A 22,570-nucleotide genomic window follows, 5' to 3' on the forward strand; every position below is an offset into this window, starting at 1 on the left:
AACTCGGAAGGTATTTTATCAGTTTTTTCAAATGAATCTTCGATTGTTAATCAAACCAGCCCCTCGTACGAGATATGTTGAATCAAATTGTAGTCATTCATGTACCAAATGATTCTTGTTTATAGCAAAATTGAGAACCGAAACGCCACATCTCACTGCAAAATTTGGAAAAGACTCCCAAAAAACCTCATTAAAAAAGAGGTTTAAAAGAGAAAATGAAAATTTGAACTGTTGGAGCCCCTAGTTTAGGAAACGATTATTTAAGTACGTTATCAGTTTTTGAATAAATACTAATAGTTACGTCGTAATCTTGAATGAAAAAGGAAGCATTTTACAAAATACGCTCGTCTGTAGGAATAAGGACTCTTAAATGTTTTGCCCTAATAGGGTATTTCCTAATTTGAATTGACATATTGAATATTTGTACTATGTGTTCCGTAATAGATATTTATCATATAACTTATGTGTCCTAATGTCTTATATGTCCTATTGCACCTAAACTGGATTGGACTAATATTGTTCGTCCTAATATTGTAATCCCTAGGATAATTTATCCTAAGGATTTTTTTATCCTCTTTTTTTTATTTGATTATCCTTCCCAGTTTGAATCTAACATTAACAATTCGTTTTCCTAATTTTAATTACCCCAATAAGTCCTAACCCTTACCTACTTTTCTGGCAACAAGTCGTTTTCGTAGGATTCGCTGTTCTAACCTAACCTTCTGGCAACAACTCAGGGGTTGCAGTTCTTACTCAATCAGTGTCAGCTCGTCAAGGTCATAAAAAAAAGAATACCCCTTTATGTGCCCCTTATATTTCATTAATGTGTCAGCTTATTCTTAGAATTTAAACCTCTTATACTATTGAAACATCTTTGGTATTATTCTGTTCAAATTAAATAAGGTCAACCAGGATAAAAGTAACTATAGGGTAGTTGCGTCTTTTAGTTATTTCTCGAATACGTACCTATGGTGTAAACGTGACTTTAGTTCTCGCGCGCGACTCTATACGTCAAGCGCGACTTCAAATTTGGAGTCGCGTGCAAGACCGCAAGTCATACTAGCCGTTTTGGTAATTCACATTGTTACGGAACTTAGCTATACGCAATACTTGCATTGATCACGGTTGACCTTACGGTTGTTTAATAAGGTTGTATAATATTGATTGCCACTGAATAAATTGCAAGTACTTTTAAGTGAAGATCAAAATTGCCTATTTTATAGAAGATTTCTCTTGTTAATCTTTAATATGATTATGATTTATTGAAGCTCGGGTTTTTTTTACCATCCTTAACCTAAATCGCTATAAATGGCTACTAACGCCCAAAATACTCGTTAGGTCTGTTGTCGAAATTTGTCTTAATTTGTCAAATTTCTAATACCATTAGGCATCTTGATTATTTATTCTTATGTACAGTACAAGTGTAGAAATATGGGTGCACACATGTTGCTAAAAATATGTCCCATAGCTATTATGTCGGCGAATTAAGATATTACACTTGATTGTACAATAGCGTTGCATTAGGGCAGGTAACAATTTGGCACACAACATTAGATTATTTATTTATTTTATTTATTTAAACTTTATTGCACACTATAACAAATATAGTACAAATGGCGAACTTAATGCCTAAAGGCATTGTCTACCAGTCAACCATCAGGCTAATCAGAAACAGTAGTACGTGCAGTGCAGGCATTAAACAAAAAAAAAACAGAATAAGTAACTTAAAACAAGCAAAATAGCTATGAATAATATATACTAACGGTAATAAACATATATAAATATACTATACTTAAATATACATACATACATATTAATTTATGTACCCCGTGCAAAAAATACTATGGCTACGACGGACAATTAATCAGAGACCTTGTCGAAAAAGTGCTTGCGTAACATGCGCTTAAACGAGAGCTTGGTTTGAGCCTGTCTGATGTTGAGTGGGAGATCATTCCACAGCCGGATCGCCTGAACGGTAAAGGAGTTAGAGACAAAACCAGAACTATGACAAGGAACAGTAGGCTTGACTACGGGACTCGCGAAGGGTGCAACCTATTCGGGCAGTTATAAAATTAAATTTGGATCTGAGATAGTCGGGTCCTGTTGGATCGAATAAAACAGAGTATAGTGTGAACAAAATTCGCAACGATCTACGTTCACGAACAGGGAGCCAGTTAAGCCGACGGCAATATGCAGATATGTGGACATATTTACGAAGACCAAAAATAAATGTGATGCTATTATTAAGAAGCCGATCTAGTTTGTTCAGAGAAACTTGTGTGATATTCGTGTAACATACATCAGCATAATTTACAATAGGTAATACAAGAGCCTGAACAAGGAGAACCTTAGTGCCAATCGGAAGGAAGTGCTTAAGCCGGTATAGGGCTCTAAGTGTGTTAGTGACCCGGCGACATACGTCCGACACCTGCGTTTTCCACGTCAGGCCGCTGTCAAGAATCAACCCCAGGTTCCTCACCCTAGATTAGTTAGTTGTTATGGCAAAAATGTTTAGGTCTAATATATATATTTTAGGACAATTAATAAATGACAAATAATCATTATGGCTATTGAACATTAGGGCTATAAATATTAGAACAAAACAGTTATGGTAAAATAGTTTAGAACAAAAGTTTTTATAAAAACTAATGTTATGGTAAAGGTAATTAGGGTTTTTGAATATTATGGAAGCAATGCTTAGGACAAATAAATAGTAGGGCTTCCATTACACTATGGAAAGTAACTGTTATGATAATTGAGAATTAGGTTAAATACTCATTTGGAACATAACGGTTAGGGATGTAGAGGGCGACCTGCTTTTTTATATATTATTCTGTCATATTCATATATATTTATTATATTGCATTAGTGTTGATATCACTGAAGTTTCTTTTTTTTTGCTTTAAATAGATTTTACTTTATTAGTTTTAGTTCTTAAGGTACTGCTACGAATGACGCGGCAGACCGAGGGATTACTTCCCAAAAACAGACTATACATATTCAAAAATATTATAAATTAAGGTGGTTCGATTTTCATACAAAAAACAATCGCTATTTATTTATTAATTACACAATATTATTACATAAATAGTTGCGCATCTATCTACTTTCGAATATTCATTTGCGCTAAATTAATAGAAAAACTTTGTTTCATACAGAAATCATGCAATAATCAACGTTATATTTTTATAAATTTTACTCATGTGTGTGTGACAAATGTCGTGTACAAATACATTGCGGCGTTGCCACTTCATGCCTCGGACGGCCATCGGCGCGACGTTGCGATGTTTGACGCGTTTATAGCTGACTCTGTCGACACTGACACTCAGTGTGACCAGGCGTACGATAATTGTTGTACATGTACGATAATTTGGGCCCGGTATGACGTAATGTTCCAAAGAGCATTATCGTACACTAAAGTACTATAATTTCAGCCCTTGGATGATGCCACCTTAAAAGTCTAATAATTTGAAGCAAAATATGACACTTTCTCTCAGAAATAGGCTAAAATTAGTATCTTTTGGGTGTTCGGCTCCTTGGTGTAAGTTTAAAGTTTATTTTTTTTTATTATTAATTGGAAATTTAAGCTTATTTTGCTAGACATTTTTAGGGGCTGCCTTTTTGATTGGCGTACGATATTTTTTTCAACGGTACAATAATATTGACACTCAAGTACGATAATTCTCTTCCGCTCACCTGGCAACACTGCTGAAACTTGACAGGATCTGGGGGCCTACCGCGAAAACCTAAATTCGCAAATTGCGGGGATCTTTCTCTTTTACTCTCACTAAGACGTAATTAGAGTGACAGAGAAAAATGCCCGAAATTGACGAATTTCGATTTTCCCGGTAGCCGCCCTGGTGCTTGAGGTACTTGATAGAAAACAACGCTGCCGCATGTTCTGAATTGTGATTTGATGTGTTTTTGGATTGAAAATGATAGCAACGTCTAAATCAAGTTACAAAAATCATCGATATTCTGGTCCGCGAAAAACCAGGAAAAGTGTCAGTGTAATTGGAGTCTACAAAAATGACCAATTCATAGAAAATATGACCTAGAAACTAGTTCACTTTTATAAAACTCAATTTTGCCCGAGATTGTATTTAGGCGAATACCTAAGGGAGCTAAGTGTATTGATCTTGAATAATTAGTTGGCTAATACATATATGACTCCAACATGATATGGACATTTACATCATAACTATTATACCTAGTTGGTTACTAAGTTCTGTTACTCGATTTCTTTCTTTCTTCCTAGCGTTGTCCCAGCATATTGCCACGGCTCAATGGAGCTTGGGGTCCGCTTTGACAACTAATCCCAAGATTTGGCGTAGGCACTAGTTTTTACGAAAGCCACTGCCATCTGACCTTCCAACCCAGAGGGTAAAACTAAGCCTTGTTGGAATTAGTCCAGTTTCCTCACGATGTTTTCCTTCACCGAAAAGCGACTGGTAAATATCAAATGATATCTGTTCTGAAGTTCTGTTACTCGATTTGCAACCTCTTTATTTCCGTTAAAACAAATGCTACCGAAAAAATAAAAAATTACAATGTGGTGGATTTGTGAGCTATAATTATATACCTTATCTCGTCGTATCTATAATGAATTGGGGCCTAAAAGAGAATCGTATTCCAATTTTTTGAAACGCTTGTATTACTTTCTATATTAACTAAAAGTTGCCTTAAAATTCAGCTTTTATACTAAAAACGGCTTTGAATATGTTAAATTAACAAAATATAATTTGACAGATGCTTTCGCGCCCAAAACGCTCTTTGAAAATTGTGTGACGTCACAGTTTATGGTTTGACAACATACACACGTAGAAGATACAAACTGTCAACTGATATTTGTCATTTGTTGTTAATCGCCTAACGGTCAACAGTGTCAATCCGAGAGTTGTGTGACGTCATCAGAATCTTCAATGACGTTTCGAGTTTGGTCACGTGACGTGTGCCAAAAGATATTTTAAATTCAATTTTTACAAAAATATGGTCATTACAGGTCCCCTGAAAGTAGTTTAACATGTTTTTATAATCCAAAAGAATTTTTTGGGATACAATTATGCCCTAAGATTTGTAGATGTAAACAACCCTATTGCGTTGCACAAATGTGGGCACCCGCCAAACATGATTTTGGGTGTGTCATACTCAGGGCTAACACAGATTCATTTCTGTGAAAAAGGTGTGAAAACCGGAAACTGGAAACCGTTCTCGAACCAATAGTGAAGCCCTTAAGCCACACCCTATTTCAAAACCAGCCATGGATCTTTGAACAGGACTCAGCTCCTGCACATAAGGCAAAAACAACTCAAGCCTGGTTTCGAAGGAACAAAATTGACTTTATTGCCCACGAAGACTGGCCGTCCTCCAGTCCGGACCTTAACCCCCTGGATTATGCCATATAGCAGGTTATTGAGGAGAAAGCCTGTGCTAAACCCCACACAAATCTTAACTCCCTCAAGCGGGCCATAGTTAAGACAGTGACGGAATTAGACATGACAATCGTGCGTGCCGCTATTGATGACTGGCCTCGTCGTTTGAGGGCCTGTGTCAAAGCCAGAGGAGGATTTTGTGTACTTCATTTTAATATAAACTTTATTAAACTTTCGTTGGTATATTTTATGTAGATAAAGATTATTGCAGTAACAGAATTTAATAACCAACTAGGTAGAAAACAATGCAATACATAAACACATAAATTGGATATGATGTGATCCGTTGAATGAAATTGACAATAAATAAAATAAATAAATAATTTTCTATCTCTAGGCATTGTGTGAAACTTCTAGTTGTGTCAAAATATCGGGAAATCAATAATATAAACAAACATGGTAAATATCTCATTTCTTTTTATAATGGTTATAAATAGAAGGCCATGCAATTTTGTAACTCACTGTAATTTAATTAAATGTATCGTAAAAAAAATGTTTTAATTGTACTGTAAAATAGTACCTACTTTTTTAAAGGCTGGGCAGTAAGGGTTTGCTTTAATTTTAGAACAAAACAGCGTTTTTTTTGAAAAAAATACCGGAAAATCTGACTTACAAATTTGGACTTTCTTAGGTTCATTCTACTTAGAATCTTCTCCACCCTAGCAGTAAAAAAAGATATCCTAAAATATCCATACCATTACGTCACATTTTAGTGTGAAAGAAATTTCAATGTAAAACTAAAACTATACAAATTTTCGGGTTTTTTTAGCACGAGGATTGATTATGCTAGTGATTCTGAGTTGGAAGAACCCAAAAATATCATGATGTGTGAGAATCAGATTTTTAATATTTTTATGGAAAACGCTCATATTTCTCATAAAATAATTTATTAATAATAGGTACTTGATAATACTGATAACAAAAAAAAATTTAACGTGTCTCGAACCCACATCCTCTTGCATGTATTTCCACGTACATACCGTAACGCTATTGAAGCCTATTCACGCTGTGCCAAATTGTCTACTACAAGGATCCCAGTAAGACTGCTTGAATGTGTGAGTGATACTTAGAAATAGAGTCAAGAAACATTCTGTCGACATTAAGGGGTAGTTTTTGTACAATGAAGTGTTCAATGTTTGTTGTAATAGTTCAATATTTATTTACAGAGTGCGCTAAACATAATTTACAGTTTAGAAATACCAAGACTACTCCACAAAAAAATTAAAACTCAAAATTTGCAATTGTGGCGCCATCTAGTGAGGTTTAAGCTTTGGGTAACCTAGTCGAACCACCTTAATCTATTGTTGATATAGTGCCTATTATTGTATAGATTTTGAACTGGTATAAAGACATATTGTATAATGGCTTTTGTTATATTATATTTTAATATAACGCAATACTTTATAGAATCAAAAACATTATTTTTATACGATGTCGCAGTTCTAACCTAACCTAACCGACTTTTTCTGAATATTCGTTTGTGTGGGGTAGGGTCACAGTTTTAACCTGACCTAACCCACTTTTCTGGGAGCCTTGTATTTCTATTGAGACCTACAAATAATTATATAATATCACTAGTATGTTTTAGAGTATGTAATAATTATAGCAGTGTATATTCGACGAAGTGTTAATATACCCTATTCTATGTGCTCGACTGTCACGCAACCTAGCATCCGCAACTCTAGGGGAAAACGTCTTAAATCTGAGTATAGTATCACTACATCTTATAAAACAACTCCAAAACTAAAAACTTCTGATTCGATTTTCATATAGCAATAGAGTGATTCTTGAGGAAGGTTTCGGTATATAACTTATTAAGGTTTTGTGTAAATTAGTTGAAATATGACGATGATGTCGGAAAAAATCTCGCCGGCTAGGAGCTTTAATCAGAAACGCTGCTTAATTCGTTAAAGCTATAACAACACAGTGTATGGTGGAGTTCTCTCTTTCATGGGTTTACAAAAAGTCCGCAATGTTGAACGTCTATCCTTTAAGGATAACTTACTATATTCATTTTTAACTTTAAAAAAAGATAACATATACGTAGCATATGGCATTTGCAAAAGCAAGTCTATTTACACGGATACAGTATTAATAATTACTAAATTAAATACGTTAGTTATATTAAGCATTTCATATGGATCACACCATTTCATGCACCATACAGTTTAAATTATTATTTCAGGAGTAATCATAAATAAAAGTTCCATTTCGAGCCATGTAACTTGTATGAAATGTTAAAGACGCTATCGTTGGTTAGTTCCAATTTTCACCACCTTATGCGCTGCGATCGCTTTACCATACCAACCATAAAAAAAAAATTATATATGCAGTCGACTGTTAAAATATTAGCTGAAAATCGTTGAGCGTTAGATTTTTTGTTTGCCGCGATATCTATCGTCGAGTAGCAGTACTGAGAATTCCGCTACTTGATGCTAGATGTCGACTGCGAATATAATAATCATTTTGGTAACAAAACTGATTTGAATAAATATTGGAAATTCGATTAGTATTGCACCGAAATAATTTAACCGAAACAAATTGATTTCATTGATTGAATGTAGGCTTCATCCTACAGTTTGCATTAAGGGTTAAAAGCATACTATAGGACAGTATATACATCCAGAAATGGTTTTTTTTCGAATGACAAATAAGAATAACAAATTTATTCGCAACAGACGAATAAAAATATCGAATGATTATTCTTATATGAATAAAATATTCGTAGAATAATCCATTCGCGAATAATTTAGTATCGGCTGATTTGCCACGAATAATAATAATAATTAAGTCCGCCTTTTGTACTATAAGGTTTTCTTTTGTGCAATAAAGATTAAATAAATAAATAATTGTTTATGGGAATACCTTAATAACTGGCTTTGATATGCAATGCACTGCACCTTAATAGTTACTGATAAATATAAATTATGCGTTGTGAGAATCCCTCTGACGCAACCAACTGATAAGAAAAATCCCTTATTTCACTCTTTTATATATATCTTTTTAAGGCCCAGCTAGAAAGTTATTGACTTTGTGTGTGAGTAATTCGTTGTTTACGCTAATCGTTTGCTTATTATACCACCTATGCGTATCCTTTAACTCTTATCAATCTTTAATGTGTCAGAACAAATATACAGTAAAATCAAGTATCATTAAAATATTATTTATTTGCATGGAATAACCTAATAACCTCAAATATTTTTCGTAAATTTATTCGAATGAAGTAACAAATAAATCATCCATCGCGGATAAATAATTCTCGAATATGTCACCAACGAATAAATCATTTGTGAATAAAAAATCGCGATATTTTGTTTATAATGTATAAAAATGTATTCGAATAATGCCTACATCTACATTATCTTATACCTTTAAACGAGCAATTCTTGTATATATATATTTCCGGGATCTCGGAAACGGCTCTAACGATTTTGCTGAAATTTGGTATATGGAGGTTTTTGGGGGTAAACAATCGATCTAGATTAGTCTTATGTTAGGGAAAACGCGTGTTTTCGAGTTTTCATGCGTTTTTCTTTCGCCGCAGAATATGGTCGCTAATTTCGTGTTGCCGGCCACTGTCCGTCTGGTCCAGCGGGTTAAGACGCGAATTGCTAAACGAGTGTTACGGGTTCGAATCTCGCCCGGTGACTAACTTTTTTTTTTTTATATGTTCAAGTTTATATATAATTTTTATTGTTTTAGACAAGTTTAATTTAGTAAAAAAAATTAGTTAAGCTTATCACCTATTCACTACCATATTACAATAAATAGTTATAACCGAGCAAAGCTCGGTCGCCCAGGTACTATCAACTTATGTACGTATCTTGACTAGCTTGACCCTTTTGTTACTACTCGCGCAATAAAGATTAACCCGGGGCAATAAAAGTTACGTACGATACAAATGTAGCTTGCCGCGTAGTATTTTACTTTTATAGAAAGGAATCATCAGTTTAACTTACATGCTTGTATGTGTTTTGTAGTGGCTGCATCTACTCGTATTTAACTTTGAAGTGTGTGCAGTGTAGATTCCTATACTGCTGAACGCCGCACCGTGTCTCGCTCGTTTCGCAGTAAATTATCTTTTGCTGTATGCAGTAAACGTGTTTATAACCAATTATTCGAGTGTCGACTCACGTTGAAAGGTCTGCTTATGACATGGCTCGGCTTCGCTCCTTTAACTGCTCTTTTGATATTGCATACGATATTCGTTACTCGTTCCTATAGTTGCTTTAATCTAGTTTTAAAATATACAGTTTTTTAGTATATTTATAGTTTTATTTTCTTAAACGACGGTTATAAATTTCATTAATATTATACTATACTCAGATTTTTAATTATTGGCAAAAAAAAAACTCACTCAAGTTTACTCTTGTACTTATGTGTTTAAAAGAAATAAAATTAAGATTAGTTTTTGGTCTTCAATTCCAAAATCTGAGAACCTTTAATACCAAATATGAAACTAAGATATTCTCTCTTTGCAATCTAACGTCGGCTAATGAACCAAAACATTATATTTTTTATATACGACGTCCGCGGCAAACAAGGTTTCATCGGTCCGCCTGGTAGTAAGCAACTATCGTAGCCTATGGACACCTGCAACACCTCACACTATAGCTGCAAGCTGTGTATGAACGCGAAGTCAGAGTTTAAATGATACGTATCGTATGCAATCCTATCCATATATAGGATTTCAAGGCGCTCACGTTCTACCACATGTATAACCTCGGCGCTCGTATACACTCTGAAGCTCGAGGATCTTAGGACACACACGTAAATAGAATAACTGTTACAGTCAATACTCAGCATAGGACTAGCAGCATATAGCATTCACCATTTAACCAATCAAAATGACAGTCAAACGACTGAATATGAAACACAGCCCAAACTATCAGGCCTGCCGTTTAACTGCAGCGGTTAGTAAAAAGTTATCACGGGCAGCTACGGACGGATCTAGGGCTTGGCTGCATTTAGCTAAATAAACTGTAAGCTTATTTAAGTCCCAAAAGTTAGCTACCTTCTACTAAAAAAACGGCCAAGTGCGAGTCCGAACTTGCACACCGAGGGTTCCGTACAAACTTTCAATTATCTCAACAAACAATAAACACCATAAGTATACTAAGCATAATTGGTAACAGCGGCATCTTTCGGTTAATTGGCTAACTAATTTGCGCGACCTGTGTGTTTGGTTTGTTCTAATATTTTTTAGATATTATGTGACCCAATTTTAATAACTTTTGTTTTATTTAAAAGAAAGTGTTTTTATTGTAATTTCAAGTACAATCAAAAGCCACAAAGGAGAGGAAAATAATATTTGAAAATGTTTTATTATAATTTAAAGAATAGTTATCAGAGTCTGACTATATTTTTCCTGTTATATTTAGTTTAGGAAACTTCAGAGATCCCCTTCGTTCTCTTTGGATGGTTTTTTTTTTCAAATTTTCTTTCAAAAAAAATTTTTCCACTTAAAATATATATTCAGTTTCAGTTCTTTCAAATTATACCCCACTTGACGCAGACTTAGAAATTGTGCCCTCTCTTTACTTCTAGAGATATTTGTCAATGTGACAGACAGACGGAGAAACGTTACAAAAACCGGAAAAACTCTAATATCTTTTCCGAGAAGCTGATGAAATTTTCGTTTTTTTTGTTTTTTTTTCGGGACTTTAAAGAAAAAAACGAATAAATCATTAAATTTTATTTATTTTTAATCACTCTCACTCTCATCATATATTTCAATCATTTCTGCTTCCATGTCGTCGGTGCAGTCCATTTGTAGGTGCAAATTCGCCCGAATAAATATTAATTTATTAAGCAGTTATGTCAATAATCGATTTCTATCTCTGGTATGTGTCCGTCCAAACAATGACCAATTCCTTTCAGCTGCGGCGCACGATGGGGGTTAAGCATGTATGCAGCTAAGTGCATCGGCTGCACACAAAATTGTTTGCGGTTTTCGATATACGTTAATAATTGTTTTCAATATCAATCCCACTACAAATATATCAGTCTATTATGTTAAGCTTTTAATTAGAAATGTATGTGTTCGATAAGATATGATAAAATGTCTTTATAGCACTTATAGCACTTACTTACCAATTGTACGAGTATGTACAACATTCAACTTGAAAACTACATTCGTTTTTTTCAATTAGGTACATTATAATGTACTACGGTTCCGCAAAAACCAGTTTGTCTTCTTAAACAAGCAAAAGTCTTCTAGATTACGTGCTTTGCATGCTTTAAACATTTCGATGCATCGGTCACCCGAAGTGTGTGACCAATTGACCATATGCATTTGAATTATCTTGTACCTACAATGTTAGAGTGGCTTTATATTAATTACACCGCGACCCTTACATGCCACCCAAAAGTGGTTGAAATTCATCAATTTTCAATATTTGACAAACATAGGGTAGGCCGCAATTCAGAATTATTTGACGCATTGAAGTACGGACCTGAAATATTGTTCGACGGCGGCCACATGGTAAATGAATGTGAGGTCACCGGCAATCAGAAAAACTTTATAGCTGTATGCTTAGACACATTTAAACGTATTAAATAGATAATATCGTTGTAACGAATGGTTGAAATTCATTCGAGCAAGATTGTCATCTGATATTTGATTACATAAAGTTTTTTGCTTTTCACACACCCGCACAGAAACGCTGTCTTTATTTTTTGAAACCAGTGGTTTGAAAATAAGCAGAAGTACCATAACTGGGTTACTGTATTTTTTTACTTTTAAGCATTATTATCTCTTTTATAGGTTGACCATTACTTAACCAAAAACTTCACGAAGATAATTTTGTGAGCAAGTTATTTAGTTGTATGGAATATTTCGTCGGTACAGTTATTGATCATTTCAAAATGATGGAGCTATGTTAGTTCGCGAGATCTACAGCTCACAGATCCACTAGTTTTTAGTGTTCCGTACCGCAAAAGGAAAAACAGAACCCTTATAGGATCACTTTGTAGTCCGTCCGTCCGACTGTCCGTCTGTACCCTTTTTCTCGGGACCGCGCGGTATCGAGTTGAAATTAAAACCAATACTCAGGTCTACAGTCACGTGAAACTGTGAAAAAATCTAATTTCTAAGTTAACGTAAAAAAAGGCACGGCAGTTTATACCGCAAAAATGGTATATTTCGTATATCAAAATTTATAGGAAACTTTCCGTTGACCTAGAACTATAAATATAGTCTTACACTACAAGCACAGCGAAACATCGGAAAACTATAAATTTGTAAGAAATAAGTTAATTTTGTTCGGATCCCTCGGTAGGTGAGTCCGACTCGCACTTATCCGATTTTTTATTATAATCAATTGAAACATCATTTTCATTACCATAACATTAAACTGTCACAAACCATTTTCTTACGCCGTGACCAGAAAATATCTTATCAAGTACATTGGAGTGGATTGAGAGGCGGCACTGTTCTGCAAAGGACAGAATTAGAAGATGTACGCGAAACAAACGAAGGCACGTAAACTTTTTCCGGGTCATTAATTTCCTCTCCACTCATTTATCGTGTGCTCATGTCGCAGTCACGAATCTTACTAACGTTTCATTCTTTCTTCTAAGCTCCGAAGCACAAATTATCTTTACTATAATAGTTTATAATTCAGAATCATTTCCTGAAACAACGAATTATTGTTTCACCATATGTATCTATGTACCTGACTGTCATGAGTACTAAAATCAAATTTATGACGTACCTTTTCTCCGATTCTCCTAATGGTGCCCCCACACTGGCTGTTCTGTAACATCGTATTACAGGGACATGATACTATATATTATTATGTTGTCCCTGCCACACAATGTAGTACATATATACCTGCCAGTGTAAGAGCACAATTAGTTTGCTTTTTTAGGGTTCCGTACCCAAAGGGTCAAACGGGTCCCTATTACTGAGACTCCGCTGTCCGTCCGTCCGTCCGTCTGTCACCAGGCTGTATCTCATGAACTGTGATAGTTAGCCAGTTGAAATTTCTACAGATTATGTATTTCTGTTGCCGCTATAACAACAAATACTAAAAACAGAATAAAATAAATATTTCTTTCCAATCTCGAGGTTCTCATCCAATCACCGAAGTTAAGCGACGTCGGGCGGGGTCAGTACTTGGATGGTAGTTCGTTTTTATAGATAATGGTACGGAACCCTTCCTGTGCGAGTCCAACTCGCACTTGGCCGATTTTTTATTAAAACAATTGTAGCAGCATGAATAGGTATAGGCTTAATTTGCTAAAGCAAATATTATACGCAGTGTTATAGATTTATAGTGTTTTTCACGTAGCTTGGGTACGGGAACAGCTGTCACCGTATCCAATCAATGTATGACGAAAGGTAAAGTGTATCGCGTAAGGTTTTTTTTTTATATTTTGTTTACAATTGCTAAGAATTTATAAAGCTGTTTTTTATTAAGCTTTGCTAAGAAATCATTTAAATAACCCTGTTCACTTACAATTGATTTTTAAAGATGAGAAATTGTGATCGTCAATGCCAACGCGGAAGAAACAAACCGTCGATACCCAAGGAAGTGTCCTACGTGGGCGATCTCTAACGTAGGACGCGACCTAAAAGTGTGAAGTAATAATTGTATTCGTACCTAAGGGTAGGAAGGGCCTCCTCCTTTATAAAAGTTTGTAGTCTGAAATATCGATTCAGCACCTCATTTTTAAAATCGGCTTAGTAGTGGTTTCGACATTACGTTGTAAAATAGTCGGGTAAAAAATGTAAATTCTTACCGTAATACGTATTTTCATTAGTTTATTGCCTATTTAGTTTAAAAAACTTGAAAATTATGCACGCAGTTTTGTACCTTAGGTATATTGATAATTATTTAAAATAACTATTGTGATATGATAGTATCAACTGGCTTCTGCACCGCTGGTCATTCTTAATACATACCAGTTTTTCCTACGAAACATTAACAACTACCAAGAAACACTAATGATGATAATAGCGAATCCGAACACTGCGAGTTCCATTTGTGTTCAATATCAACGCCAGAATAACAAGGCTCTGCAAATCGGAAATGTTCTCTGAATATTCGAAGCCATATGTATTTATCCGAAGTCAGGATTCCCTTAGGCGCAATAGGTGATCTGAATTAGAGATGATCCAGTTTTCATCATTAAAACGCACCTCACATTGAATTTACCTACCTACCATTTTTGCCTGAGGTCAAACGGATCAGAATGCAATGGGCTTCATGCATGGAAATGTTTAATAATATTTGTTCATTTCACACAACACGAAACGAAAAAATAATTAACATGTTTTTTACGCCCATATGCATATTAAATACTTCTTATCTTGTTATGAGAAAAAAATGTAAGCATTTACTTAAACGCAATTTTTACCGCGTAAATATCGAAAAACTTATTTTTCATGATTATTTTCATACATTGTGTTTACTCCCGGTGCACGCGTTTCTGGGGCACACTAGATACTAGGTTTATCAGAAACATTTGAATCTTACGTGAAGTAGAATAGATTGAAATCTTCAGTAGCCCTAGTTTTAAGCAACAACGCCGCCTGTTGCTACTTAAGTTTAAACTTATATTTAATTTTCTGAGTATTTTTAACTTAATGGTGCATAATAAAGAATCGTATCAAATGAAATTTCATGTAAAATGTTGCCAAGACGAATCTTTAAGGCTTGCTTTGTTAAAAAGTTATAAGATCTCTTGTAGAGCCAAGCTTCTAACTCTACAAGCCCTAACTTCACAAACTACACCTTACACACACAACAATCATCGAACAATGGTGCTCCGGACATTTAGGACGCGTGCGCGGAGCCGAAACCAGCAGAGGCCTTTTTGACACTTTAATAAGATGTGAAGGGTACACCGAGTGGATACTGGACTTGCACGTATCATGGGATGCACGCAGAGGCCGCATTCGCTAAGGTGTAAATGCTTTTGAAAGCGTTGGACTAGATATTGGGCTATACGATAAAAACCGAATGCTTAACTAAAAAATCGGCCAAGAGCATATCCGGCCATGCTCAGAGTAGGGTTCCGTAGTTACTCTTCCGTCAAAATAACTAAACTGGAGCTTAAAGTATAGTAAATTGTTACCCAAGGGATGAAACGGTACCTTTCACCCGAGTTAAACAAATAGGCAAATTAGCATAATCAGTACCTAATTAAAGTAAGTATTTTTACTATGAAGGGGAAACTTTTTGCGATAACTCAAAAACAGCTAAACTGATCATGTCCGCTATAGTTTTCATTTAATGTATTTCTTAAGCTCTATTTCCACGATTTTTTTCATATTTTTTGGACCTATGGTTCTAAAGTTAGAGGGGTGGACACATATTTTTTTTCTTTCGGGGCGATTATTTCCGAACATATTCACTTTATCAAAAAATGTTTGTTAAAGACCCCTATTAGTTTTGAAAGACCTTTCCAACGATACCCCACACTGTAGGGTTGAATAAAAAAAAATTTTTCACCCCCAATTTACGAGTAGAAGAGGTACCCTAAAAAAATTAAATTTTTTGATTTTATTATACGACTTTGTCGGCTTTATTGATTTATACACCCATGCCAAATTTCAGCTTTCTAGCACTAACGACCACGGAGCAAAGCTTCGGACAGACAGACAGGCAGACAGACAGACAGACAGACAGACGGATATGGCGAAACTATAAGGGTTCCTAGTTGACTACGGAACCCTAATAAAACGGTATGGTAAGTAATTTTATTTTTGGCAGACGGTGACTCGCCCTCGCAAGATAAGTCCCCACAAAAAGCGACATCTAGGATGGCTCAAGGGTAACACCGGCATGAAGCTGAGGATAGAGAGGTGTCACTGTGTTCACATCTACCGTCAAAAACTCGATTCCACTCTGGAGCTAAGGCAAGCCCGAGCCAGAGAAACCTATTCCACCCTCCCATTTTTCGGGTGACAGAGCTCCTTCACGAGCACTTGGGTACGTCGCATCGCTACTCCCCAACTTCTCGCCATAAGCTGCCCTGCGTTGACTGATTGCATTTAAAACCAGGGGGCGATAAGCACTATGTGTACCTCAGTGGAATCAGGCATTTTCTGACTCGGACCTTATGACTAGCCACGCTTTGGCAACTAATAGTAATATTATTTCAAACAGAGAATCGAGCATGCGGTCTGTGATATTTCATCACTTCGGTTTCGTCGAATTTGCGGTAGTTTTTTCGTGTTTAGATCGAACTTTTGCAGTCGACCTTTTTCTGTGATTGAACGGGGGCTACCGGTTTATTGACCAGGTGACACCACTCATGCGTGCGGTCAAATGTCAAAAGCATGTCAAAATGCGAAACCGAATTCATCATCGATTTAATATAATTAATGCCTACCGACAATTATACATATGAATTCATAACTAAATATGGTTTATTATTGTTTAGACTATATTTCTTCTAAAAAGAGTAACGCAATAAGTTTTTGAGCGATAAAACTTGAAAATTCAATATGTAATATAAGTAGTACCTACCATTAATAACAAGAAGAAGGGGTTCGTGCTTAAGCCTTATGGGTTAAATTTTTTTCCTTTTGCGATATAGGACTGTAAATATCAGCTGATGCTTGAAATCTAACATTTCAATGGGCTACTTGCAGAAAGAACGAACAGCAAAATGAAAGTTTGTTAACAGTCTGAACTATTATGTATATATACAACCTAATAATTTTAAACATCCGATACGAGATAACAGATAACATTGAATATGTATAAAACTTCAGATTTTTCATTACAATACATAATGTTCCGCAATAATTGAGTTATATAGTATATTATAATATATTCATTATCCATTAACATTTTTATGATGTTTATTTTTAGCGAAAATATCGAAGCCCCAATTAATCTCTCTTCCGTGCCACTGTTTAGCGCTTATCGATATACATATATAACATGATAAAAATCGAACAGTCTACATCCCTAAAATACACAAATACATATTTTTACGCACACATACACAGCCAATCAACCATCAAAAAGGCTACGAATTGCATTAGAACTTCAATGTTTAAATAGTTGGTTGTCCTTTTTTGACAAATCGCATTTTTACAAGAGCGAGGAGAGAAAACTGATACCAGTTGACTGCACCATTAAAGAGAACAGACAACGTTGGGACCTTGCTTTAGTTCCTAGCTAGGTATGACGGACACGCATTATAAATTTAATACATTTTTATCATTTTAATAAAGCCTAGACACATAGACTTCAGTGAACTCAGGCATTTTCTGACTCGGGCCTATGACAGGCCTCGGCAAGCCTCGCTTTTGCAACTGAGTATCTCGAGGGAAAATTCCATTGGACTCGTACTATTTTCTCCCAACTTGCCTAGATTGCTAGGTTGTTCATACTCAAAATCGTGTACAATAGCGCATCTGACCTACACCATACGTAAAGTGTCCCAAATTATGCTTATAGGATTTTAATGTTTCAGTATGGACTATTTTATAGAATATTATATACATAAACTTTCCTTTTCCAAAGTTTGAACACGAACTGATCAGGCAATTTAATAGACCAGAAACTGTTGATTAATATACATAAAATAACAAGAAATAAAACACAAACTAGGTATTATATCAGGCCTTACTTTGCGGAAGTGCATATTTAACGAAATTGCAAAGCAATGTTGTTTTAGGGAAAAAAAATACACAAATTTTAGCAAATTTAAAAAAAAATATTTTCTTTTTGCAAAAAAAAAAAAAAATCTGGTACAAGGCTTTTATCGCTGACTGTACTTCCCACAGGCAACTAATACTCATCGAGACAATTTTAAAAACCCCAAACACAATTATTTTGCGTTGTTTTATCACAGAGTTCCCATGACTACCCTCCATCATTACATCAGCTCCATGTTCATAATAATATTATATTGTCATCCGATTTATATAAGTATGCAAAATTTCAATCGTAAATCGGGAAGTGGGTTTAATTTATCTTTCAAGATTTAACCCACACTAACAGGCCAAGTTAAATAAAACCTTGTAAAAATTAATTTTTAATATTTATAAATAGATATTTCAAATATTAAAATTAAATAATGTTAAAAGAATATAATTACAATTACAAAAGTAAGTAATTATATTCTTTGAACATTATTTAATTTATAAAATAAGATTTGAACCACTGTCAATGCATCACTCGTACGGTAGGTTGAAAACTTAATTAATAAAACAGGCCAAGGCTATAAAGCAGTGCAATTTATATACAACATCTTTTTTAGATAACAGTAGATGATGCCTTTATAACCGATAAAACAAAAAAGTAGTGCCCGTAAAGTTTGTTCAGGTAGGTATAGTAAATAAATAAGCGTTCGGTGCACGGCGCAGATAGCAGGTAACTTTTGAAAAAGTTTCTGAATTTTCAATACTAATTAATCATATTTGGGATTATATCAGAACTTGGATAGTTATGCTTCTCTTAATAATCCCGGTCAAATTCCTAAGTAAATATTAAATAAGTGCTAATTCATTCAAAATAATGTGGATATCAAACAGTCCAGAGGAAACTAATCAAAGTTTTTTGCACTATAGCAATCATCGAAAATAAAATAAATGACATTTAACTCGTCATTTTTTACTAAATTAAAAAAAAACTTAACAGAACGAATAGTTATTTTAAATAAAAATGACGTTTAAACATTGCTTCGAAAATTTGTGAAATGATATTTATTTTAAGAAAAAGTAATCAAATGTTGCCTATAGCATTGTTGTAACACGGGCATTACATATAAAGACGCAAATTTAAAAAGTAAAGTCAAGACTTACCTATGGGTACTTTTTCACCTTTATCTTTATCTCTCACTTGTCCGCCCATGACGGAGTTAAAGTACATGATAATTAGCACCAAAAGTACAATTTGGATCATTCGGAACATTATTCTGAAGGGCATCATGTTGGCGCTATCACATCGCCGCGGCAGTTTGAATCTCGCGGCAAGTCGCGGGGGCGGGCGAAGGGCGCGCGGGCGCGAGCTATCTCGCGGGCGTTCCAAGAGTGACTGGAGCCCTCGCCCGCCCTTCGCCAGCCGCCGTTCGCGAGCGCCCTACCTTCTTCTCTTTCCTACACGATACGCACGACTTGTGTCGCCAACGTATTGCGAACCCGCTAATATTTGCCAACGTCATGGAGTAGATGGCGCTAGTAGTCACGTTTAACTTAAGTAACCGCTTCGAGGTTATTGGGATTTTTTGAGGGAAGGTGAGAGGGTAGATGAGAACGACAGTAGGAAAAAGGAGGTTGTGTGCGAACAGATCGACGCGGCAGTGATATTTGCTTTTAGATCAAGTCAAGAACGTTCTTATGGTGTTATTAGAATAATGATGTGTCTCTAGTATATTGTGACCAACGTTATCAGTACTCAGAGTGAACAGTGATCCAGTGAGGCTAATATGAACTTAAGGTAAACTTTGTGTGAGGAAAGGGGTCGCTATAAGGGGAGGTTTGGAGGCGACTATTAAGCTCAAGAAACCAGGTGGATAATCATGTGATACTCATGTTATATGTAGGTAATAAAGTCGGACACCAGCACAACTCATATCGTCATCTCACTAACATCCAGGCCTCGTATAGGTATGTAGTACATTTACATATCGCTTTCCAGTATCCGTAAAACCATTAGCTCATTCGATAGGTTAATAAGTATGGTGAGCTTGACGACATGGTGGAGCATGCTGGGAATTTTTATTCACATGCACTGTTATCATCATCAAAAGTAACATATATTTATCTCTAACATATGAAAAGTCAATTTATTTACGCGCGTACAACTAAAGAGCTACAATATTTGGTTTATTTAATTCAATTTAATGTTTTATTTCAACCATGAAGCCCATATTTATATTATTTCTACCAAAAAGGTATTCAGCAGGCGAATGTTAGTGGTTCACCTGAGCACATAGGCAATTGAGTGAGTACCTACATACATTTTAACTGAACATTCTTGCTCTTTGATATACAAGAGATTGCAAGTGTCAGTAGGTATCATAATATAGTTTATAAAAAGCAGATATATAAATACATACTTTCACGATTATTAATATTTTGCGACAAAGGGTAGTCTGAATTAAAAAGCTCTCTTTAATCTTTGAAAACAGTGTGTTTATTAGCCCTATAGCAGCTATAAGCAGTGGAATGGAATGGAATTTCATGTTATGGTTTTGAATGATATAAATATTTAAATTTTTATGTTTTAGAACCAGTATTTGACAATAATTGATGTGATAAAAATGTTTATGTTTTACCAGAGCAGCAAAGTTTGTTTTCAACTCACGTGCCTTGAAACACTCGCAACGCTCAAGATTTTACTTTTACGCTCATGATTATATGTGACGTTACTAAACAGATTCAACATTTCTATGTTAAAAGAATGAGAGAGTGGCAAAGATTGTCACATCAGAAAATATAGTTATCTCTACTGAATAATAAAAGGTAATCAGTAATCATTTATGAATCAGGTAAGTCTCAGTAAACATTCGTAATTCGTGTTTACTATAAATCCTATAAAACAAGTATTTATCATCAGTTTTTAAACACTGACTTAGTAACATTTTACCTTCAACAAGAGCCTTAGAACTCTTAAGTCTCACATTTCATTATATTGAAACCAAGTACCTAACTACATATTTCATTAAACATGTCGAAAATAATAAAAGGTGAAAGGACATTCAACTCAAATTTTAACGCCCAAAGCGGTAGAAATTTTTCAATTATCGGTGAAGTGTCAGCAATTATCCAATTGTTCTCTTAAATGTCTAATGAATGGTGCCATTACCATACCTGCTCATACCTAACAGGTCAAACTGCTCAAACCTAAGTTTAAGTTAAACAAGAGGTTTAACTATAATCTATATTTAGGTACCTATACGTTATGTTAATTTTGATATTTATATTTGATTATGTAGGGGACAAGGTACTTTACCTACGTGTTTAGATTTAGTTGCCTGACCAATCTTTGATATAAATTAAATAAAATCATGCACTAATAAACATTTACGACATTTTGAATTAAAATTTGCTGGTCAATTTGTGTTGTGACCCAGGATACATCCTTTCAAACAGCGACTTTATCACAGATTCAAATCATGCTGTTGATCAACAATTCATTAACAAAATAATTAACATTTTAATATTAAAATAATAAGAATCAAAATCTCTCATTCATTGTTCTGTTTGGCGGAATAGTTGTTATAGTTAATAGTATCAAATTTAAAGTTTATTTATCATGCGGATAGTGATATAATGCCTTGCCGACTGTTGTTGCTTACAAACCAGTTTAGGTCTGACCCCCGATTTGGTATATTTTCTGTAACTTCGGGATCTAGTTATATTGGTGTTTATAACATTTTGTGAAAAGGACCATAATCTCTTATGAATGATGCTTTTGTATAACACGCATTGCTTGCAGAATATCCGCTTTATCACAAATTATCAGCTCAGCCCTGATTTGACTCGTCGTGTGCGCAAGTGTGCGTGGTGGATGGAAACAATTTATACTGCGTGTCTTTTTAGAAAACGAATGTATCATGTTTAACGTATTAGGTAGGAACCAGATTTAACATTCGTTCGATATACTTATATGATCCATAAATATTCTCTTAGAATGAAACAAAATTTATTTTATCAAGATTAATAAAATAATACAGTACAAATATTCTTTGTTGCTCACCAATATAAAAACGAAAATAACATACAGATTAAGCACATAACTCAAACTATGGTGCACAACAAGCGGTCTTATCGCTGAAGAGCGACATCTTCCAAACAACCAAACTAGGCTATTATAATCGTATGTTTTGCGCATCCATATCTTCACTAAGCTAAAATCAGAAGCATTCGCATTGCGTGTAATTCAAAATTCGAAATCAACCCTTTCACTTCGTTTGAAGGACTAGAACCACTCATAACATAAGAGATGTTAAGGAATGTCTTGCCTCATTGTTGTTTGTTGTTACAGTTGTAAGGTATTGGTACGGGTTGGTTTCTTAGAAGTTATAGGTATCATTTAGATGTAGTAACCTGTAACGTGCCTTAATGAAAATGCAGGAGGCACTTGAAATCAGATTACAATTTGATGTCATAATATGTACATGGCTACCCAAACTCAAAGGACCAGGACCATCATTGAGACCCAATC

At 34.9% G+C, this 22,570-nt stretch overlaps 1 protein-coding gene across 2 annotated transcripts in view; it reads right to left on the reverse strand.

The window, feature by feature from the left end:
- Nucleotides 1-19,513, reverse strand: part of LOC133532035 (glutamate receptor 1-like) — a 152,380-nt gene extending 132,867 nt beyond the window's left edge. For both annotated transcript variants that reach the window (XM_061870640.1, XM_061870558.1), the window contains exon 1: nucleotides 19,204-19,513. In XM_061870640.1, the coding sequence (XP_061726624.1) occupies nucleotides 19,204-19,330 (127 nt within the window). In that variant the 5' untranslated portion in view covers nucleotides 19,331-19,513. The remainder of the gene's footprint in view (nucleotides 1-19,203) is intronic.
- Between the last annotated feature and the right edge of the window lie 3,057 nt (nucleotides 19,514-22,570).

The sequence above is a fragment of the Cydia pomonella genome, chromosome 1 (genome assembly GCF_033807575.1).
Source record: "Cydia pomonella isolate Wapato2018A chromosome 1, ilCydPomo1, whole genome shotgun sequence".
Classification (NCBI taxonomy): Eukaryota; Metazoa; Arthropoda; class Insecta; order Lepidoptera; family Tortricidae; genus Cydia; species Cydia pomonella.